Source organism: Panicum hallii, chromosome 5, assembly GCF_002211085.1.
Source record: "Panicum hallii strain FIL2 chromosome 5, PHallii_v3.1, whole genome shotgun sequence".
NCBI lineage: Eukaryota > Viridiplantae > Streptophyta > Magnoliopsida > Poales > Poaceae > Panicum > Panicum hallii.
In genome coordinates this window covers 8,309,357-8,331,831 of record NC_038046.1, presented here as the reverse complement: position 1 = coordinate 8,331,831, position 22,475 = coordinate 8,309,357, and the positions used below count along the sequence as shown (strand labels likewise).

Here is a 22,475-nt window from a genome sequence, read left to right as displayed (position 1 = left end):
CTTCAAAAGTATCAAATAACTATATTACCGTGTAGGGCTTGTATCTCTATTTGATTTTAGTAGCATTCTAGAAGTCCTATTTCTTTGTGAGGTAAACTATTTTATATGTGGTAATCGGCATGATATGTTCATGTAATACTTTTGAAGGAACAAAAAATATTCTAAATATTTTCTAACAAATGTAGGAAGATTGAAATAATAAAAATGAGTTCGCGATTGTCATTGAAGATGTCTTTATAGGCCCAAGTATTTTTCTAATATAACCAATATTATATATGTGACATATTAGCAAAATCATAACTTTTTAACAAAGTTTATTGCTTGTGCTTCTCTCTCTTAGTATCTATTGTTCTTGTTACAAATTCTTGTGCAGGACAAGGTGATAATAACTTGTTTATTAGCTAATGTATGATCCATGTTGTTGTTTGAGTAGGCTGGTGTGGAGCCGCTAATATAGACGCTTATGGATTCGATAATGGCCCAACAATTGAGTCTTTCGATTTTACATGAAAAATGATAGCTGGACCAGATCAGCGTGCCTATAACACCAATACGCGAGTACGAGCGAACTGAATGTAGCTGATAAGGTTTCTTATGGTGGAATATGCCCATCCACGTTCAAGTTTCTAACTCCGCACAGGTGCTCGCAATTTTTTGGATTTATTTCAGAATTTAACCGGCGTTATTCATTCAGTAGTAGGTGGCGTGCCCGTCAACAGTAAGGCGTTTGTGGTGACTTAGTCAATCTCGAGAATCTGCCGGCTCAGTCTTTCGGAGGTGCTCATAAAGGTAGAGTTGCGTGCATATATTTATAGGGGTGGGTGTGCGTGTAGTTTGTGAGCGTGTGCGTCTCTACCGTATTTCTCAAAAAGAAAATTAGTAGCACAAGTAATGGAAAGAGCATCAATGAATATTTAGAAATATTTATCATCTCCTTCTTCAACTTTTGGTTATTCTCTCTCTTCTTCCTCGAGATTCTAGGGTATCTCGGATTGATTCCGGCACCTAGAACTCGCTGATCTCCTCTCATTTCCCCTGCTTCGCTGCCTCTCCAAATCCTATGCTATTCAGTTTGTATCCCCTGCTTCGCTGCCTCCCCAAATCCTATCCTGTTCAGTTTGTACCAGATTCTATTGTATCAATGCTTTGGTAATCTGCTAATCAAGCTCGAGTGATCTGGTTGCTAACAAATTGGTTATCAGAGCTGTTCGAATTTTTTTTTCTTCTGATCTGTAGATGGTGTGGACTAAGCAAGTGAGCAGGAGTAATTTGGGTCAGTTTGCCGCAACAATGGTGCCTGCAACCTATTCGATGAAATGCATACAAGCTATTCGAGGTCTGCTAGCCACATTCTGGAGATCACCGTTTGTCGGGTTTACTATCCCATTACTGAGGAGGTACTCCAACATGTGTTTGGTCCATTTGGTGTGGTGGAGCAAGTGAACGTTATTGGCGTATGAGATCATGTTTTGGCTTGGGTCGATTTCCAGACCAAGCATGCCGCTGCTGAAGCTTTTGGTGGCTTTGCATGGCCATTGTGTGTACCGGCTGTTGTCAGCTAGGCATCAAATGAGGGTTATCTCAAGACGTGAGCAGCTGTGACATCATGGCGACCTCATCTCCAACCATGTTCCGAGATTCTGCTACATCCACCATCGTCGAGGAACACGTTCCAGCCAGCCCCAAGCTGGCGAATGGCGATGCGGGTTCAAGCCCCGGCGCTGGCACCGAAAGGCCCATCTGCGGCCTTCTCTTTGGAAAAAAAAAATGAAGAAAAAAAAACACGTTCCAGACACAGACCTTGCTGTTGCGGCTGCGACGGCCACCGATGTTGTTCTCGATATCACTGGCTTTGAGCTGCCCACCACCAGTTCGACTTTGGGCCTTGATGTCAACGCTGAAGGCAACCATGTGGTGGCTGCGTTCTCACTCGTGGAAGCTGTGTCTGAGGACCTCAACTCCGAGAAGCTACGTGCAGTTTCGACCACTGGTAGTCAGGTTGCAAGCGGCGCGGGCCACTCCGCCGACCCGCTGGGCCAGGTAGCGCCGCTAGCCCATGTAATCTCGCATCCAAGCCCACTGCACCGAAGCGGGTTTATGCGGGTAACCTGCAACAGTCCGTACAGCCCGCTTACCCACATGATAACCTGGTCCTCCCAGCTCCCCTTATCGGCATCTAATCTCGGACGCCCTCCACAGCCGCGTCGCCACGGGGAACCGTAGCTCCGCCTGACCGGCGTGTGCGCTGCCTCCACTGCCGTCGCCTCCAGCATCACGAAGTAATCACGCACCGACATGTGTTTCAGTTTCCCACGCCGGCGGCAACGGCGTTCTAGCAGCACACTCCACCAAACCACCTCAATTTCGTCGACCATATGTAATTTCGTCGGCCAAAATCAAACCGACGAAAATAAATAGTTTATTTCGTCGGCCAACATAGGCCGACGAAATTAGAACTTATTTTCGTCGGCCAGTCTAAGGCCGACGAAAAATGATCCATATTTTCATCGGCCAGACCCTGACCGACGAAATAAAGAGACTATTTTCGTCGGCTTGCCTTAAGCCGATGAAAATATATCAAGTTTTGTTAGCCCAGTTGGCCGACGAAAATAGAGTACCCCTAATAGCGCCATTCGATCAGATCTTGTTCTAGGCCCGGGGCATACTGCGTGATCTCCCCCCCCCCCCCCCGCCCCCGCCATCACCGCCCCGGGCCCGCCACCAACCCCAACGCCGCGGCCCTTGCCGCCGCCCCCTCGCGCCCGTGCGGCCGCCGCCGCCTCGGGCGCGCGGCCCCCTCGCCCCCCCCCCCCGCCGCCGCCCCTCGCAGCCCCACCCCCCCCACCGCCCACGCCGCCCCCGCGCCCCCCCCTCGCCCCTCCCCCGCCGCCCCGCGCAGCCACCAACCGCCGCCCCTCTGCCCCCGCCGCTCGCATTTTGGATTTTTTTTGTTTCCTTTCTTCATTTATTTTTGCTTTACTTCATATTAATCATACTGATGGTATCTTTGAATTAATGCTATGTACTTCATATTAATTATGAACCAACCAGAAGTCTTGCTTGAGATAAACCAACTAGAGGAAATACGTTTATGTTCTTGTATATTTGTTTCAGGACAACATCTTATCGTCTGGTTCACATTTCCAGGTGAATGGAGAGATCTATAACCATGAAGAGTTGAAAGCAAAATTGATAACTCAATCAATTCCAAACTGGCAGTGATTGTGAAGTTATTGCCCATCTCGTAAGCCACATATCTATTTCTTACACCCTTTTACAGTGACATAACTTTTGCCAACAATTTGATTATCTTCATCGATGCATCATCCTTCATCATAAGCTATTTAATCCTGGTAGTGATACCTTTTAATCTTGCTTTTACACAGTATGAAGAATATGGGGAAGAATTCGTGGATATGTTGGATGGCATGTTCTCGTTTGTTCTTCTTGATACACGTGATAAAACCTTCACCGCAACCCGTGGTGCTATTGGCATCTGCCCTTTATACATGGGATGGGGTCTTGATGGTATGTACAGCGAATAATTCATTCAATTTTTGTCCTTTGCAGAAATTTAGGGGTGTGAATGTTTATCCATCTAAAATTTATTTTCTGAAATTTGCAAATCGCTTGTTTTGTTGTACTACTGTTGCCGTAGTCAATCAGTGCTTGAAGGTCAGGGTCCAAATTCCTGGTTGCAGCCAGCTAGTTACTGCGAGTAACTTGAGAAACCGCACAGAACGTTTTATTCAAATTTGAATTTTGAATGCTCATCTCATAGTAAATAAATAGCAGAAGCACCATTTTCTGTCCATTCCTGTAATAATTTGAAAAGAGCTAACAGTTGCAAATTCTAGATCTTACCATCTGGGATTCAATGCTCCAGCTGACAGGAATTATCTAACTTGGTGTTTAGGATATGAAGCTATATTTTTTTAATGTTTGGATATACACAAGAATTTGCCAAACTTGGCTTTTATATGGAATTTGTTTCTGGAAATCGTAAGTAGTACTTGCAAGCATGTACTGTCTGGACTTGTTCCTGGTGGTTAGACTTGCTGCATGCAGACTGGTTATTGGCACAGTGTATTATTGGAGATAGGAACATGGGCTATGACCAAGATTGGTATCTACATGTCCATGAAATGTCAATAGTTTATGGTTACTAAATGTAAAAATCAAGGCAACAGTTTGGAGTTTGAGATAACCACACAGTTTAAGAGTGACTCTTATGGACTTTTGGTTTTCATTACCCGTCTGGAAGTAGGATTCTCAATGCTAATGTCTATTCTGTTGCCGAAGAATTAAAAATATAAAAAGTACTATGCAGCTATGTTATTTAGGAAACTATTGTTCATGTGTTCGAAGAAGTGTTCTATGGTCCAGCAGCTTGATGGAACCTCCAACGAATGAGTCTGGTGTAAACAAAAGGTATCATGGATTTGATACTTATGTTCCTAAATCCTAAACTTGGCTTGCATATTGCACTGTTCGTACTGATTTCAGCTGATGATGTCTTGCATATACAAAGCTTGGAGCAAATGCTATTCTCGCGGTGTCACTGGCATTGTGCAAAGCTGGAGCTATGGTGAAGAAGATTCCTCCTTTTTTAGCAGGGATCCGATTATTTTCGTCGGCCATTAAAGCCGACGAAAATACTTGACGACCGTATTTTCGTCAGCAGCCGACGAAAAAACGTCTATTTTCGTCTATTTTATTCTATCGGCCTAATTTTGTCGGTTGGCCGATGAAAATAGCTATTTTCGACGGTATTAGGCCTATTTTCATCGGCTTGACTATTTTCCTGTAGTGGCAGCAGCAGCCGCCGGCGGCGGCGGCCACGTGCTTGTACCCAAGCCGGGGCCACGTCCATCCGATGCTCCAGTATTGCAATCACCTGGCTCTCCACGTCCTGCGCCCCATGTCGGCTGTTACCCGCTTCAATCCTCGCCACCTACACGCCCGCCGCCGCCGCGCTAGGCGGCATCCGCCTTGCCGCTGTCTCGGACGGCTTCAACCGCGGTGGGTTCGGTGAGTGCGGCGATGTCATCGTCTACCTGGCCCGGCTCGAGGATGCTGGCGGAGCTCCTCCGGGACGAGGTTGTCGGTGGCCGCTCCGTTCGCGTCACGAAGCATTCAATTCCTACCGTCGACGGCATTGAAGACTGAACTGCTTTTCTTAACATGTCCTGCCTTATCGGGTGTGTTTGGTTGGCTGTAACTATTGCAAAAGCTGCTACGTTGTGAAAAAATTGCTATGAAAAAACTGCTGCGGGAAAAATAGAAAATCGTTTGGTTAGAGCAGGTGTGAGTTGTGAAAAACTGTATACTGTAGGTGAAATACCTGTAATATCACTGAAGGTTTATGGGACTGGATATATACCAAAATACTCGTACAAACCTAATATATTTACTATTTCGCATGTAAATATATCTTTTGGAAAGAAAAACATTAAATTTTCTAAGTTTTTCATCCATATGATCCACATAAATAGAACTGTAGCAATTACACAAGATAAATGGCCCATATAATAATTATGATATATGTCAACATAAGCTTAGTGTTCGGCAATTATGATTATTTTCGATCGATTCTCTAAGGTGAGTGGTAAGATGTCTGAAGTGCCCCCGAGACTGATAATATCTTATTTTTTACTAAATACAAGGAGATGTCAATAATTTTTTATTTTTTTATCTTGAATAGATATACAATACATTTAAAAAAGTTAAAATAATAATTAGCAACCAATCCATACATCAACTTTGCACTAATGGTCCATTAACATATCTAAAATCTAATGAATCTTTATAGCGCCAATAAAATGCAATAATCGCATCATAATATTGCTTGTATTGTCTGTTCAGAAAGGAGCAGTCAAGACGTGTCGGGATTCAGGGGATGAGCCGGCACAGCAGGGCTGGGAGAGAGCATCCGGGCGGGGTGGCGTCAGGGCTGGCGGGGCGGCGATGGAGCGGGGCGGGGTGGGGTGACACCAGGTCAGGGCGGCACCGGGACGGGGTAGTGCGGGGCGGCGCCGAGGCTGGCGGGGCGGGGCAGAGACGGAGACGGATCGGGCCGGGCGGGGCGGCGGGTAGGGTGGGGCGAGAGGCGCGGGTGGGACGGGGGACGGGAGTCGGCGGGGGGAGTAGAAGCGAACCGTTTTTGTCATAACCAGTGGTAGATGGGTAATTTTTTACCTCAAAAGTTACTTTCGGAAAAGGTGCTTTTGCATTTGAACTACGGTGAAATCTGCTTTTAGATCAAAAGTTACTGAAAGCAGGGGAAGAGGTGCTTTTGCATTTGAACTACAGTGAAATCTGCTTTTAGATAAAAGCACCTAAAACGTTTAAAACTTTTGGTTGGTTTTTAACTTTTGCAATATTAAAAGCAGATTGAAAGTCTAACAAAATACACCCTAATACGTGCGGCTCCTGCGGGCTACCGTAGAGGTGCACAGCTAGCTTGCGGGATCTTTGCAGGCCGCCGCAAACGCCCGCGAGAAACTAGCGGCGGATCCGGACGGGTAGTGGGTACCCGCACGCCGGCCCACTTGAAACCTGAACTGGTAGCGACCGATCAACGCGAGTCGTCAGTCGCGAGATCTGTACATATTTAATCCTGCACTGCACACACATGACGCGGCTTCGGCGACAAAGACGCTCGCACGCGGCACGCTGGTTCTCAGTAACCATTCTTTCACCGTGCGCGGTAACACGGTACGCGGGGTTCGCTTTGGAAATTGATTAATAAATAAATCTTTTAAAATGAACACGTGCCTAGTAGGAGAACTACTCGTAGTCCTCTGCGGCTTTAAACACTGGCGTGTCAACGTGCCCGGCCGTCGCCTGGCGACCAGTCAGACCACACGAGCGCGCGCGTAACGCCACTCTGACTCGCTGGTGGAACCTTCTGCCCGCCGCGTGCCTCCTCTCGATACGTATATAAGCGCGTGGCGCCAAGAACCAGAACATCAGAGCGGCATGCGAGCGCGGCAGCCATGGCGGATCCGTTCTTCTACTTCGGCCACGACGACGACCAGGACGGCGCCAATGAGGACTACCTGACGGGCCTCGGCCTGGTCCTCCCGCCGGAGCTGCCGGCGGGCAGTGCATTCGATGCGTACCAGCGGCGGCGCGCGCCGACATTGCTGGAGTCGCCCCTGATGATGGGCCGCGGGCGGTACAACAACTCCGGCGGTGGAGCGAACGTGCACCGGAGGATGTTCGGTTACCTACGACGCATTGTTCGTCATGACGCCGCCGCCGGACCTGTGCACCCGGCACCCGCGACACTTGTGCCGCCGCCATCGCAGCCGCCGCGCCCGCGCAGCAGCTCGCGGTTCCGGCACATCATGCGCGAGCGGCTGCGCCGGGAGCGCCTCAGCCAGGGCTTCGCCGACCTCCACGCGCTCCTGCCCCCCGGCGCGTCGTCCAAAGTTAGTCACAGCTAGTTCACTGCACAATACACGAATGTACTGCATCTCGCGTACCAGCCACTTCTCGGCTTGTAACCTGTGCGCACGCAGGGTGGCAAGAACGACATCGTCGGCGCGGCGGCGGGCTACATCAGGGAGCTCGAGAGGCGGAAGGGGTGGCTCCGCGCGAGGAACCAGGAGCTGCTGGAGCGGGCTGCCAGCCGCTGGAGTGGAGGAACAGCGAGGAACGCTGGCAGCGGGGACATGGTGGTGAAGGTGCGAGCCGAGAGCGAGGACCGTGCGGCGGCGGTCGACGCGTTCGAGACGGTGCTCCGGCGCCTCAAGGCCATGGGGGAGCTGCGGGTGACGGCGATCCGGTCGTGCTTCTGCGCCGGCGGGATGTGGATGAACGTCGGAGTGGAGGGCCAGGTACGCGCGCACCTAGTTTCACATGACACGGGCTATATGAAAATATTAGGATCCTTTTTGCAAATATCCGGATCGCGCTTATTAATCGCGATCCGAATTAAGAGGGTTATATATAAATATTATGGTCCTTTATGCAAATTGTCGGTACATAAAGACAGGGGTACCTCCTCTTAGAGCGTCCAACCCGAGGGGCGCGAGGTTATCCGTAATCTCGCACTAAGCCAACCTTTGGGTGACAGGAGGTACGGCCCGGGCCTGACAGCTGGGGTCACGGTCTCCGGACCTCACCCCGCGGTCTAACAGGTCCGGCGCCTCCACGTGCCCACGCGGACAAGTACTCAGGAACGGCTACCGCGGGCCCGAACCACCGCAGGGTGGTCCGGGCCTTTACAAGTGGAAGCCGGACCCCCAGGGGGCTGTACGCCTGGGCCGGCCTGGGGGGTCCGGACCTCCCTTCCCACCGGGGAGGAGGTCCGGTGCCGTCACGTGCCCCTGGGGAAGCGGCCGCTAAGCCAGCTCTGCCACGTATCCAGTGGCAGCCAGCCTTCTGCGGGAAGCTAGCCCAACTACCGCATTAAATGCGGGTAGTTGGGGTGCGCGTGCCTGAGACAGGGCATGGGCTGCCCACTGACACGTTGGGCAGGTATGCTGACACCACGGTAAGCCGGCCTGTTACCGAGGCGGCGCGTCGCATCACCGCACTACGTGCGCGGGCGAGGGGCGTGTAGTCACGTCACAGCGCCGCGCGCGTGAGCGAAGGGTAATTATGACCTACTGCAGAAGGGCCGCGGCGTGTGCTGCTACAGTGCCCGGAGGCTACAACACGGCAGGTCAAAATAGCCCCTTCGCCTGTCAGCGGGAATTGACCCTATAGTGACAGCACGTCTCCCACTACGATATCACTGACAACAACCCTGTGCTAGCGAGATAGCACATGACCATACCCTGGTAGAGGATACGCACAGGAGCCGAGAGAAAGATTTCCGAATTCTGTAGCATTTAAGGCTCCAATATGTACATTATTTAATATGTCGCCGGGCCCACCTGTCGGGCCTCCGCTCAGTGTACGCGCCCCCTTTGAGCCTATAAAAGGGAGGGCGCGCACGTTAGAACTCAAGCTTTGTAAAGTCCCAGAGACACTCAGGCTCTCGCTAGCTTTCTCAAGTTCCACAGACTCACAAGCAATACAACACACAGTGCACGTAGGGTTTTACGCTCCGGCGGCCTGAACCACTCTAAACCCTTATGTGCTTTCCGTGTTTTTACGCCTCTTGATCAAGCAATCCTTAATTTCCCCCAAACTCATCCTAAACTAAGATTAGACGGGTGCACTCCGCCACCCGGCTGGAGAAATCGTCCGACACAAATATTCGGATCGCGATTCACAAATCAGGGGTCTTTTTAAAAATATCCCTCCGGTGAAATGGCTCCCCGCGAGCTCGCCGGCGACCTCCGCAGCGGCAGCGCAGGAATCGGCGAAGTGGGGGATCTCGCGGATCAGCTTCCCTAAGCAGAGGATCCCGGCATGGATCTCCTCATCCTCCCGGGATGCGGATCCGCGACGGCGGCGGCGTGAAGGCAGGGGCCGACGAGAGCAGAGCTCGAGTCACGCTCGCTTGGGGGAAGAGGGAGACATAGGCCAAAACAACAAAGTGGCGACGACGACAGTGGAGAGCAGTGAGCTCTTAGAGATGCTGCACATCTCGTGGTGACAGCCCTCCTGGAGGGGAGGAGCAGCGGGGAACGCCGCCGGCGGGGACATGGTAGTGCAGGTGCGAACCGAGAGTGAGAACGCGTTTGGGATGGTGCTCCGGCGCCTCAAGGCCATGGAGGAGCTTCGGGTGACGGCGATCCGGTCGTGCTTTTGCGCCGCCGCCCGCGGGGATGTGGATGAACGTCGTAGTGGAGGGCCAGGATCGCGCCGCCGCCCGCCGGGATGTCAAGTGTCTCCATTCTCCAATCTCCTTAAAAAAAACAAGGGGTATCTGATGTTGGATGTGACTACTATGTGACACATTTCCCCGAATAGATCAACCCTTAACCCTTATGTGAACTTAAAAGCATCTCCAGCAGTTTTCCAATAAAATAGTATTGAGATGTTTCAATACCACTTTCATATATTATCGAGAGAGATGCTTTTACAGTTCTCTAGTAACTTCATCCTAATACAACTAACATATTAGGACAACCGAAATTCTCCTTTTATTTGAGAGGAGCTGGAGTGAAATATTGGGTTAATTCAATAATTATTAGAGAAAGGAAGAGATTTTGGGAAACTTCTTTATCAGTTTACTAGAAAAAAAAGACCGATAGAGATGCTCTTATTCTAACCAAGAAATGTTGAACTCCAAAAGTCAAGGCACCGTTTACTATTGAGCACAGCACACCACAAAATTGATGAACAGTTTTCAGGGGCGATGTGCCATTCCTTTCTAACTTTCCAAGGTCATTTCAATCCAAAGTTCCTCAAAACCTTGCAAATGTTTTGTTTCCATGTTGGCAGTTTAATTTGAAAGCAGCACCAGTGTGTCCATGAACTATATTCTGAAAACAATATTATACGGGGGCAAAATACTGGTCTTTTATTTATACGCTGCCAAGTCAAGAGTCGCTTCTCTTGATTAAGTATTTTTCCTGTCACCGCCTGATTACTAATTACGGTGTATCATGTGCATGAAGGTCTCCACGCGTGAGGTGGACAGGGCAATAACAAATGCCTTGATGGAGCTTGCGGGGAACGAACTGGTGAAGAAAGATCCAAGAAGCAGCAAGCCGAGCTTTAGCTGCCAGGTCGAAAGTGGCGTGCCGATGGGTTGATGTTGGCCATCACAAGAGTTAGCTAGAGATGAATGAATTCTCTTATGGCATCGTTCGTTAGCAAAAAAAAAAAAGGATCGTTTGAAGAGCTTTTACTAGAACAGGTCAATGAAAATGTCACCAATAACCAGAGGAAGTTGTAATGCTGCAATAGTAGAACCTAGACTATTTTTCTTTTTCTTTCTTTTGGAGTAAAGAGACCTCCACACACGCTGCTGCCTCGGCCTCCGTTGCTCCTGAACATCTGAACAATACGCGCCATGCCGTGAACTGAATATCACCATTACTATCCCGCACTGCTACTCCGATGCCTGCTTCGCCCGACGACTCCGCAAAGGAGCCATCCACATTCACTTTGATCCATCCATCAGGGGGTGGCGTACACGTAGTATTTGGAACTCAAAAGAATCGTTTGAAGAATTTTTACCCAGTGTCGAGTGTCGACTTCACAACCCCAATCACCAGGGGAAAAAATTGAGCGAGGATCAGCGAGGGGGATTACGGATTACCAGATTCGGGGTGGTGGCAGCCTAGCAGGACATGATCCAATCGATGACCTCGGCGGCGTCGACGGCGTGGAGCTCGTGGAGGAGGTCCAGCGTGGTGAGGCCCCAGTAGGCGCCGTCGAGCCGGATGTGCTCCATCACCAGCGACTCGAACGAGTCCCTCTGCTGCGCCGAGAAGAGCGGGCGTTGGGAGCGCGGGAGAAATCGAGGAGGCGGGGGCGAGAGGGCGAGGTGGATGGGCGCATTACCTTCTCCACGGTGACGATGTAGCGGGCGTGCTGGTCCGCGGCGAGCTCCGCCATGGCCGCCTCGCTCGGCTCGTGCTCCTCGTCTTCCCTGATCTTCGAGCCTGAACGGAACTCCTCCACGGCGGCTGCAAAAGTTCCTATCCATCTAGGGGGTTGTATGAAAATAATAGGGTCCGTTTTGCAAATATTCGGATCGCGATTACTAATCTCAATCCAAAAGAGGGGGTTATATGTAAATAGTAGGGTCCCTTTTGCAAATATTCGGATCGCGATTAATAGTCCCGATCCGAATTAGGGGGCTTTTTTGCAAATGACTCCTCCGGTGAAATGGTTCCCGGCGAGCTCGCCGGCGACCTCCGCAGCGGCAGCGGCAGCGCATGAATCGGCGGAGTGGAGGATCTCGCGGATCAGCTTCTCCAAACAGAGGATCCCGGCGTCGATCTCCTCGTCCTCCCGGGATGGAGATCCGCGACGGCACCGGCGTGAAGGCGGGGGCCGACCAGAGCAGAGCAGAGCTCGCTTGCGGGAGACAGAGTCAGAGAGAGAGAGAGGCCTGAGTCCGATGCTGAACCTGCTGGCCTCGCGTGCACTTGGGCTGCGCGGACTGGCCGAGCAAAGAAGGCCCGGTGGGGCGCTGGGGCCGTCCTTCGCCGGCAACCTCCGGAGTGAGCTGTTCGTCGGAGCGCGCGCACGGCGGGTCAGATCAGCCTCGGTAACAAACTAACAAAGCGGAGACGGCGGCAACCGCCGGGGTGAGCTCTTCGATCGAGATGCTGCACATCTCGTGGTGACAGCACTCCTGGAAGGAACAATGTGGAATGCCGCCGGCGGGGACATGGTGGTGAAGATGCGAGCCGAGAGCGAGTAACATGCGGCGGCGGTTGACGCGTTCGAGGCGGTGCTCCGGCGCCTCAAGGCCATGGAGGCATGGAGGAGCTGCGGGTGACGGCGATCCGCTCGTGCTTCTGCGCCGCCGGGATGTGGATGAACGTCGGAGTGGAGGGCCAGGATCGCGCGCGCCTAGTCTCTCATGACACTCTGATGCGTAGGTATGTTGGATGCGTCACATATACTGCAACGGAGCTTGAGCTTGGGGCAAAACTTGCCGTTCGAGAAAGAGGGGAGAGGGAAAAAAAAAGGTTTGGTTCAGGTTCGATCGGTGCATCATCTCTTACTTATTCCGCTTGGAAATTTGGGTTGGGCACAAAAGAGATTCACTAGCCCTTATAAAAAAAGATATTAGTTAGCAGCTTAATTAATTACAACTAGTCGAGCAAATCATCAGAACCTCCGGGGAATTAGGCAGCCGGGGCAGCAGCCGGCGGAGGCTACGGGGACGGGAAGCAGGCCTCGCTGTCGTAGATGGCCCCCTTGAGCTCCCGCTGTATGGACGCCCTCACCGGCGACGCCACCAGGTCCTCCCACACCGACCCCGCGCCGCCCGTCGGGTGCCCGTCCGGGTACAGCTCGTGCACGCAGTTGGCATCCTCGTTGATCCGGCTCACCCGGTCCAGCAGCCCGATCTCCTCCACGTCCACCAGCAGCCGGCTGTCCTTGTCCTTCCACCCGATCAGCTGCAGATCACAACATGCATGGCATTTGCTTCAAGATCGAAGCCTCGGGCCTCTGATCAGTGGAGGTATCGATCGAGTTCTCTGAAGAATTAATCATTAAATTGAAGGACCTTTGCGCCGGCGATGGTGTTGGTGCTGTAGAGCCTGGCGTTGTCGACGAGGTCGCAGTACTTGCGGAACGCGCCGGCGAAGCGCTTGTGGGACTTGAGCTGCGAGTTCACCCGCACGGCCCTCCCGGAGATGATGGCCCGCCGGATGCCCCTGACGACGGCGAGGTAGGCGTCGCAGATGATGCCGACCATCTCGATGCGGTACGGCTTCCTCGCCCTGGGCACCCCGTGATGCCCCTCGTCCTCCTCGTCGACGACGGGCTCCCAGTACTTCTCGGTGGTCGTCCCGTCGGCGGCGACCTTGTAGCCGACGCCCATGCGGTAGCGCTGCCGGTGCACGGACCGCGCCATGGCGATGGTCTGCAGCACGAACGGCTCCCACGACATGGTGCCGTCCATGATCACGTCTCGCCCCTCGTTCAGGGCCGTCACCAGCAGCGACGCCGCCGCGTCCGTCGACGACTGGTGCACCTGCGGACGCACGCGTGGCGTGTTGCCAGCCATGGATAGGATCCGTGATCTGCAGGTGCCAAGCTAGCAAGAGCCTCGACCGGGTTTTGGACGGCGTAACGTACCAGCTCGGCGGTCTGCAGCATGTCGTTGTGGTGGCCTCGCGAGCTGATGGCCTGGTAGATCACGTCCGACTCCTTGAACGCGTCGGCCTCCACGACCACGGCGTTCGCCCTGGCGTCAGTCCAGAACACCCTGCACGAGCACACGGTGATGAGCGATGATGCCACTGGTGTTCCCGAGGCTGCACCTGGTGTATGCTGGTGACGGGATGAATTGTTGAAGCGAGAGAGAGATCGACGACTCACTCCTTCATGATCTGCTTGAGCACGGTGCTCTTGCCGGCGCCCATGCCGCCGCCCATGAAGAGCAGGACGGGGCTGCGGTCGCTGTGCGCGGCGGGGACCATGACGTCCGTGCCCGGCTGCTTGTCGTGGTGGTGGCAGATTATCCCGATGGCCCTGAGCTCCTCCACCAGCGTGGTGAACAGCCGGGTCACCTTCAGCTCCCGCGTCACCCTCTCGAACCTCATCTTCCTGTGGCCCGATGAAGATTAATTAATTTAATTTGGTAGACAAGATCCATTCCTCCTCGAATAGAATCTCACAATGATGGACGTACTCACAAAAAATTCCATGCCATCGATCGCAAAAACAAAATAAAAATAGAGAGGAGTAAATGTGTTGTTGCACATTTTTTTGCCGTACTCCTACGTCAACGGTGGTAGTTACCTAGTAGCCTCCATTACCATTCTTCTGAGTTTTCTTCGAGGGTGCTCGTGGGTGAGAACCTATGCAGGTGAACAGCACGAGCATTAGGATGCATACATGCATGGCGCACCCCACAATAAATATCAATTTCATCAATGGTAGAACATTAGAAGAAGGTGCGTCGATTCTCCGGTGAGCAACATGAACAGTTTTTCTTCTTCTGGTGGATCGATCGGTACCTGCGTTATTATGTGGGTTGCGAATTTCCAGTGGAAGGAGAAGTAGCCGAGGATGCATTTGTCGAGCTCCTCGATGAGCTGCACGAGCAGGGCGTCCGGGTTCATCCTGTTGTGGAAGAAGGCCAGCAGGTTCTGCTCGTAGCCCTCGGTCTTCTTCAGGTAATCGTAGGACAGCGTGCAGAGGTGCGGGCACTCGTTCAGATCCTCGAAACCGATTTGCGTCGCTGAAGAAAAAGAAAAAAACTAAGATCAATCAAAACAAGAGCGAATGCCTATTAAAAAAACTCCGATCAATCAACCTCCGATTCAATTAATTGACAGGGAAAAAAAATCAGAAGCAAACACGACGCCACGCGCTGCTCGTCGACAATAACGAACGTAACGCGCGTACCGACGTAGTGCGCGAAGGTCTGGATCTCGTGGACGCCGCCGCCGGCGGACACGAGCAGCAGCGGCACCACCGGCTTCGGGCCGCCGTCCTTCACGGCATCCTCCTCCTCGCGGCCGCCGCCCGCCGCCCATGTGGCGCGGCCGGTGGTGAGCTCGGGCAGGTTCGGGCGCGACATGAGCCCATCTACCAGGAGGAGCTACGCGGCATCTCCTGTGGTGGTGGTGGTGGACGACCGGGACCTGGGGAAATGTGCCCTCGCCTCTGGGATGCAGCGAGCTTGGAGAGGGTGGGAGGGGCGGGTCGGGATCCAAAGGGTGCGGTGCGGAGGTGGTGGAAGACCGGAGCGAGAGCGAGCGCATGCATGCATGGGGATGGATGGGACGGGGGCCTAGCAGCCAGCGACGCTATTCTTTTTTGTTGTTTGGTCCCCTTGTTTTGTTAGGTCCCACTACATATGCATGCGCGCCGCGCGAGCTCTTCCGACCGCGGCAGCGTCGGCCGGCCGGGCCGCGCACCACCGCAACGACCGGCGGTGGCCTGCGGCCATGCGGGTTACGCGGAGGCAACATGCTCCTCGTACCAAGCCTGTTCACCTGAACGCCATGCAAGGACACCACACTGAAACGGTCATGTCATGTGTAGTGGCCTTCATGCACAACACATCTCCCAATTCAGGAAATAGTGGTGAACAGTAAATCTCACTCACAGAATTCAGCTCTCGCCCGAACAGGAAACGGCAGTGCCGAACGATAAATCTTATTTCGAGGAAGTATTAGTTAACAGCAATACAACTGTACCATTGTCAGTAGCTTCCTATTTACAGACAGGATGATATAACACACACAGCATCCCATCCCATCACAAAAAAAAAAAAAATCAAATCATATATATGCTAGTACACAACAAGCTGATGTTACAACCGACCCCTAGCTCAGCAAAGAACCACATCCTGATACACCTGGACAATACCAAGGATGATGAAGATAGCGTCGTTGCCCTTTCAGACCAACTGCGGCCGAGCGGTAGTTATGACACCGCAAAAAACGAGCAGTATAGAGCTTATCGTGCCGAAACAATTGATGCCACGTTAACTGGCTGGCATTTACCATCAAGGAAACTAGCAGGATGGATAGAAAAACATCGGTATTTCGGTACTGCTGTGGGGTGTCGAATTCGTTGTGTTCTAAGAACGAAGTAGCTCTCTTTCTCTTAGCTTCATACTCAGTTCTTCTTTTGATGGTAGCTTCCATTCACCCTTCATGGCAGCAGACCACCATGCCCTCAGCTCATCCTAGAAAAATTAAACATAGAATTCATCATATAAGTAAATTGCTATTCCTGATGGGTGGGACCTGTACAAATGGAAGCGAAGCGATTTGGTAGAATGGTGTCTATCATGTGCCTTTTCTGTTATCCACAATTTGCCAGGTATACAACCTGGTCGGATCAAGGTTGGATTGGAAATTCTTAGTGTGGTGCCACCGTATTTGGTAAACTTTCAGTTGCCACCCAATTAAGACAGTCAAAACATCAAATTTCTGTAAAGTGACAGTATATATAATTCATGCATTACCTCATGGAAGTCATGGTTGGATACAAAGCGAGAATCTACTTGACAGGTTGAATTTCTGATCGTTACAGAAAGGTGATTCCTATCCAGTGCTCCTGTAAGACAAATCCATATCATTTACTCTCCTTTTCACTCAACTATTTTTTCATTCTTTTCTTATGAAATCACAAATGCTCTACAAAAATTATCATGTTTTATTCCAAACACCAAATTAAAACAGCTTTTTAATCATTTACCGTTCAGGCGGGCAACATGGTATCCAGTGCCACCCAATGCTTCCTCCCATTTACCAAATCGTAGTCGCACAAAAAAGCCATCTAAGGTAGTGTCCATGATCGGTGATCTCAGCCATCTGTCAACAAACACAAAAGAGGGTTAATCGTCAGCTTTTCAGTTCTGGGAATTTCCCTAACTTAAGCATAGTTTACAGAGTCAGCAACCCTGAGGGCTTTATCAAAAAAAGCAACCTGAGGCATAACCCCATTTACGGTTGCAGGGTATACGAATCACACATTAAAAGTCCTAGGTCATTTCCTGAGAAACGTATTTTTCTCCACTATATATGAAACAGGTGCCATTTCTCATGAAAAAAACAAGAAAATGGCTTTGTGTGCTCTTTAGATAAAAGTGACTTCTCTGGTCATTTTCATGGTTATGAACCAGGCAGAAACAACAGTCAAACTACATGCAAGTTAACAAGGCTATCTAACAGTATATATATTTGCCCACTGGAATGTTCCCTGACATCATTATTTATATGTTTCCTGTCTTACGGGGAGAATATTTTACGAATCACCTGGATGCAAACATATGTGCTCAAAATGCATGTGCATCCTAGAAGGCAGAATTTTAACCAACAGAATTCAAAGGTGGTCCCGAGAATCCTGTGGAGTACCTTATTATATCTGAGCGAGACAAGCGAAGCCTATGCAAGGCTCCAAAAACAACACTTGATTCATCAGAGACAACATTGGGTATAATGCCGTAAGGTACAATTTGCTTGTTATCTGGCAGACTAGCCACAAAATCTGAGACTCCTCCCTTCAATTCTACTCTTCTTCTATCAACATCTTCGGCCAATGTGTTCACTTCCAAATTATGCTGAGGAGTTGATTTTCCAGCTGTGCTTCCTCCATGATCCTGATGCTCACGCTCAGACAAAAAATTTCCTCTTAACTCTTCGTTACTTTGAGTACACAATTGTCCCTTACCTTTGTCATCTGCACACAAAACTATTCTTCCATTTCCGCTAGAAGATTTATGAGTTCCATGTCCCACCTCTAGCTCATCATGGCTGCTGTAACTAACAACTAAAGAGTTCGTTTTGTGGTTATTCAGTTTGGGTATTCCATGATCACATGCGACAGTCAACCTTAATGCAGAGGTCTTTGCATGTCTAAGTGCATCCAATCTCTTTGCAAAAACAGAAGCCATTGATTCAGATTGCTTAGGTTCTTCTGGAGGCATTGCTGGACATTTACTACTTGTTGCACCATCGCTGCTTCCTCTGCCAGTGAAGTTTTGTATAATGTTCAATTCCTTCTCATTGAGATTCTGAACAGATGGACAATACAACATGTCACCCACAGCCTTTGGATTAACAGCACTCTCTACATTGCATGGTGTTGCCTCCATCACTTCCAATGATGTTTTTGGCAAAAGCCGACTTACCCACAAGCTTTCCATGAAACCACCTTTATTTCTTGTTGCATCATTTGAGCAACCAACAGCGCAATCAGTTTGTTTTTCTTCAAGAGGTTTAGAACAAAACTGACTGGAGTTGGGCAGTTTCATATTTTTCTCTGGTCTCATTGGGGATATATCGATTTGATTATGAAAGTTTCCTCTACTACCACCAGAAACCATCTGAAAGCGTTCAGCAGCTAAAGTATCAGCAGTCACATCAAGAGTTTCTCTGCCCATGCCAATTTGTTTGTCCAACATAGAATTGCTATTATTTAATTCCAGAGTCAGTCTATTGAAAACATGCCCGGTGCAGTTGCTTTCTGGTTGACGACAATTATTTCTTGAAGTTATCATAACAGTATGAGTATACAGAGACTGGAAGAGTGAATTGAAGCCAACACAGTGCATAGGAATGCCGCTATTGTTTTGAAGTGGCAGGGGAGGTGCTGCAGATCCCTCTCCTGTACTTGCTGAAAACTTCTGGTCAAGTGCAACAGCAGCAGTGGCTTCATCAAACATGGGTAACCCATTTGTGAGTGATGACATCCAGTTAAAGAAAGAGCTACCACATTTTTCCAATAAGCCTGAGCAAGAGCTCTCATTGTCTCCCCTTCTAAATCTTTTGTTTCCAGAAGGCATCATGGCTTCAGAACACTGCGCATGCTTCCGCTTTGGGGGTTTTGTGCTCGTACAGCTCTCTATGCTCTCATTGCTGTCATCACTCTTCTTCGTATTGCCAACACAATTGCTGTCATTGTACACAACTTTTTCTTTTCCCTTCTCAAGCCTTCTGGCATCAACTCCAGGTGCTGACTCGCATTTTGCAACAGCATTGACAGCAGATGCTGACCCCCCTCTCGCAACAACAGGCTCATCATTATGGCTTTCCTGCAGAACTGGATCTTGGTGATTGTCACAGGAAGGAATTACTGGAACATTACTAATAACATTGCTATCATCGCCCGGACTCTGAACATTTCTGTTATCTAGGAAACCTACCAATTTGCCTGAGACCTCTCCTGCACCACATGAAATTCCTAAGGTAGAATGTGGCAATGCATTCTCTGTTTTCTTTGGCAACATAGAGTCTTTCTGACAAACTGCTTTTATTAATCGAGCACGCCAGGCATTAGTTTCCCAAGATCTTTCATTGTGGACAGTGGTTGCACAGTAAACCTGGTTTTCTGAAATACTAGCCATGACTTCTTTTCTGGAAGCTGAACCTGTAAATGACATTATTTAAGTATTTTATTACAAACAAAATAAATTAGATTTCTCTTAATTATTTTTTTTCCAAAACATTGAATATTACCGTGGGAAGCATCCTTGCAACATCTTGTTGGACAACTACCCACTTCCATGTCCTCTGGCTTATCCACGCAGCAGTCTTCAGACCTTTCTTTCCCTTCATTCATAACATTGATCCCTTCACAGCACTCCACAAGTTTAGCATTCAAAAAATTAATCGCTGCTGGAACAATCATCAGATGATAGATAAAGAGAACTTCTTAGATTTCTTTATCCTATTTGAACTATAGGTACACATGGTAGATTGAATTTCAAAAGCTAATGCAACAGATGCTAGGTAACAGAGTTCCCTAACAAACCTTAGAAAAGAGAAGAGTCTTAGCTTCATTGCAGCGGTGCAATTTGTTCCGACTTTATTAACAGAATGGTTTTTATATTCATTTAACTGGACGTTTCTAACATGATGAGCAGCTAACTAGACCATCAAAGAGTTGCCAAATGCATATCTCTGGTCTCTGGACCAAAAGGAAAAACATACACAAAGAATTGTCTTCAGACAACTAGCTTACTGAAATAGATTATGTCTTTTAGACTTACTTGAGTCTTGCTCTTGCGATCTCATTGACGTAGATTGTAGGGCATCAAGGTTTGTGATTCTATTTGGGTTAGCTGTTACTCTCAGTGAGCTGTCACTGTGAGCCCGTAGTTGTGATGGCATCTTTTCTGACACCTCTAGCAGGTTATCATATATGTTATCACTGCTCTTTGCACCACCAGCACCACTTTGTTGAGGTGAAGATATTACTATGCTCAACGTATCTGCATTCCAGCGAAGAGAAGCCTTCCTTGTGCTTAGGCTGGACGCTGCAATTTTAATGCTCAAACCCTCATCCGGAGACCACACCAGCTCAGAGAGGGGGCTCATCCCGAATTTCTGGACTGCATTTACACCTGCACCTGAATGTCGACAATAGGCCTTCAGAAATATATATAATATAGATGATTGTGAATATTATATTATATATAGTTCTTTTTTTCATAAAAAGCAGGTAAAACAAGTTAGCAAATGGCTAGCAGCAAATATTCACAGCAGCACTGGCAACAAATTAACAATATAGGTGAAGACACGGATCATGACGTGAGAAAACACACGCACCCACCTTTTAAAAAAAAGGAAAGAATCATCTACGTCCAATTGTGCTTGTTTTTGTTTAAAAAATTACAGAAAGGTACGGTGAAAGCTTAACCGAAAGCGGGGATGATCTACGATGCGTAAGACAGCAGCAGCCGCACCTCCGGGAGTAGCGAACCACTACCATCTCATCTCACTGCATTCCCGCCCCATCGCCGCGCGACGAACACCACGCGGCACAGGAGGAGCGGCCGGCCTCTCGCGCGCCGCCACCGGCGGTGCGGGTGTGGCGACCACGAAGCGCGGCCTACGAGGCGGGAGGGGTCTCGGCAGTAGTAGGCCGGGGTCGCGGCGGGGTGCGGACAGGGGGGAGCGGCGGCGGCGAGGTGAATCTGGGAGCGGCGGCCGAGGAGGAGGAGGAGAGCAGCATGTCCGCACAGCCGAGGCCAGAGGGCAAATGAGTGCGGCGGGGGGAGACTTTGTTGCATGCGCCGCCGCGGGGACATGAGGCGGAGGCTGCTCCACGTAGAGGCCGCGCGGGACACAGGCCGCCGGTGCGCCGGGTCTACCGGTCCACGGGGGCCTCGGTGGGACCCGAGCGACGCCGCGCTCCTCCGCCTCTCGTCCCCGCCGCTCCCACGATGCCAGGAGATCGGGCGGCTGGGGCTCGTCGCGCCGGTGGATCGGCGGATGCCGGCCGCCCGATGGGATGGGGGGTGGCGTGCAGCGGGGGGGCATCGGGCCTTTGCCTTGCTTGATGAGCCCGAGCTGTCCGTCTCGTGGTAGGGCCGCGCGAGACGGGGATGGGATTGGGATTGGGGCTGGGAATGCGACGGAGATGACGGGACGTGACGGCGGCGAACAGAGGGAAAGGCTAGGAGCCTAGGAGGTGTGACCGGGACGAGCGCCGCGATCGCTCCGGCCCGGCCGGCGGCCTGGACCTTCCTCTTTCGGAGTCGGAGCGCACCAATCATGCACCTTTTTTTTGTGGCATAAAGAGAGCCAACGTTTTACATGTAGGTGTACTCTCTAACATGTACTCAGTGCATCACTAGCGAGCGTTTTACATGTAAGTAGTTTTTTTTCCCGTGAAGTAGCTTTCACAATTTAAGTTGCATATAGGATTGACACATATACTCCTTCCAACCGAGAGCTTTTGACCACTATTTTGCAAAATATAAAAAATACGATATGTTATCAAAATTAGTTTCAAGAAATGGTAAAACTAACCAATTCCATGTTAATTACAAAGGTTAAGCATGTTGACTATATGCAAACCAGAACCGCATTATTTTTATTTGCGACTAAGGAGAGTACAAATCTGTCAGCATTTTTCCTTGCAGCAGTAGGCCTTTGCTTGAACTATTATCCACCTCTCCAACCGTCGTTGCCGTCACTAATTTTTATACGTTCACTATAACCATCAAACACCACTTGTTATCTTGAAAAGGACACACATATCGTTGACCACCTTGTGTGGCAGGCTAGCAGCTGCTTGATTTCATATTTTCAATTTGCGCTACCACCTACCATGTTTTCTTTTCTCATAGCTACCCATCAAATATCACAAATCTTGAAGAAGTATATCAAAAGCTGCTATTAAATGTAGGCGTTAATGAAGAAACTGATATACTCCAATTGGAAACGGATATTGACATGATTCCCTAAACATGACCTTGACTACTCCTTTCGTTCCAAATTATAGATCATTTTAGTATTTCTAAGTGCATAATTTTTACTATGCACCTAGATATATACTATGTCCAGATACATAGCAAAAATTATACATCTAGAAACACCAAAACAACTTACAATTTAGAGCGGAGGGAGTACTAACTTAAATTACAATACATCAATAAACCATAGCAAAATTGCTTAGGTACGAAAGGT

The 22,475-nt window shown here is 49.8% G+C and overlaps 3 protein-coding genes across 8 annotated transcripts; 1 reads left to right on the top strand and 2 right to left on the bottom strand.

Annotated features, from left to right (window-relative positions):
* The first annotated feature begins 6,983 nt into the window (after window positions 1-6,983).
* LOC112894664 (transcription factor BHLH148-like) lies at window positions 6,984-10,931 on the top strand. The gene is made up of 3 exons (XM_025962439.1): window positions 6,984-7,436; window positions 7,527-7,844; window positions 10,524-10,931. Exons 1-3 carry the CDS (start codon window positions 6,999-7,001, stop codon window positions 10,659-10,661), a joined length of 894 nt encoding a protein of 297 aa, XP_025818224.1. The 5' UTR covers window positions 6,984-6,998; the 3' UTR covers window positions 10,662-10,931.
* Window positions 10,932-12,743: 1,812 nt separating this feature from the next.
* Window positions 12,744-14,782, bottom strand: LOC112895194. Its single transcript, XM_025963114.1, has 6 exons — window positions 14,559-14,782; window positions 14,341-14,399; window positions 13,918-14,145; window positions 13,675-13,804; window positions 13,100-13,570; window positions 12,744-12,989 (listed from the first exon to the last, which is right to left on the bottom strand). The coding sequence occupies exons 1-6, from the start codon at window positions 14,661-14,663 to the stop codon at window positions 12,744-12,746; spliced, it is 1,239 nt and encodes a 412-aa protein (XP_025818899.1). The 5' UTR covers window positions 14,664-14,782.
* Window positions 14,783-15,674: 892 nt separating this feature from the next.
* Window positions 15,675-21,050, bottom strand: LOC112893167. 6 transcript variants are annotated; one of them, XM_025960348.1, is made up of 7 exons: window positions 20,747-21,049; window positions 20,051-20,410; window positions 19,518-19,676; window positions 17,415-19,428; window positions 16,756-16,871; window positions 16,523-16,614; window positions 15,675-16,240 (listed from the first exon to the last, which is right to left on the bottom strand). In XM_025960348.1, exons 2-7 carry the CDS (start codon window positions 20,376-20,378, stop codon window positions 16,133-16,135), a joined length of 2,817 nt encoding a protein of 938 aa, XP_025816133.1. In that variant the 5' UTR covers window positions 20,379-20,410; window positions 20,747-21,049; the 3' UTR covers window positions 15,675-16,132. The 6 variants fall into 6 exon arrangements, with proteins under 6 accessions (XP_025816133.1, XP_025816135.1, XP_025816136.1 ...); XM_025960350.1 differs by having other exon boundaries at window positions 19,518-19,673; XM_025960351.1 differs by having other exon boundaries at window positions 19,518-19,631.
* Window positions 21,051-22,475: the final 1,425 nt, after the last annotated feature.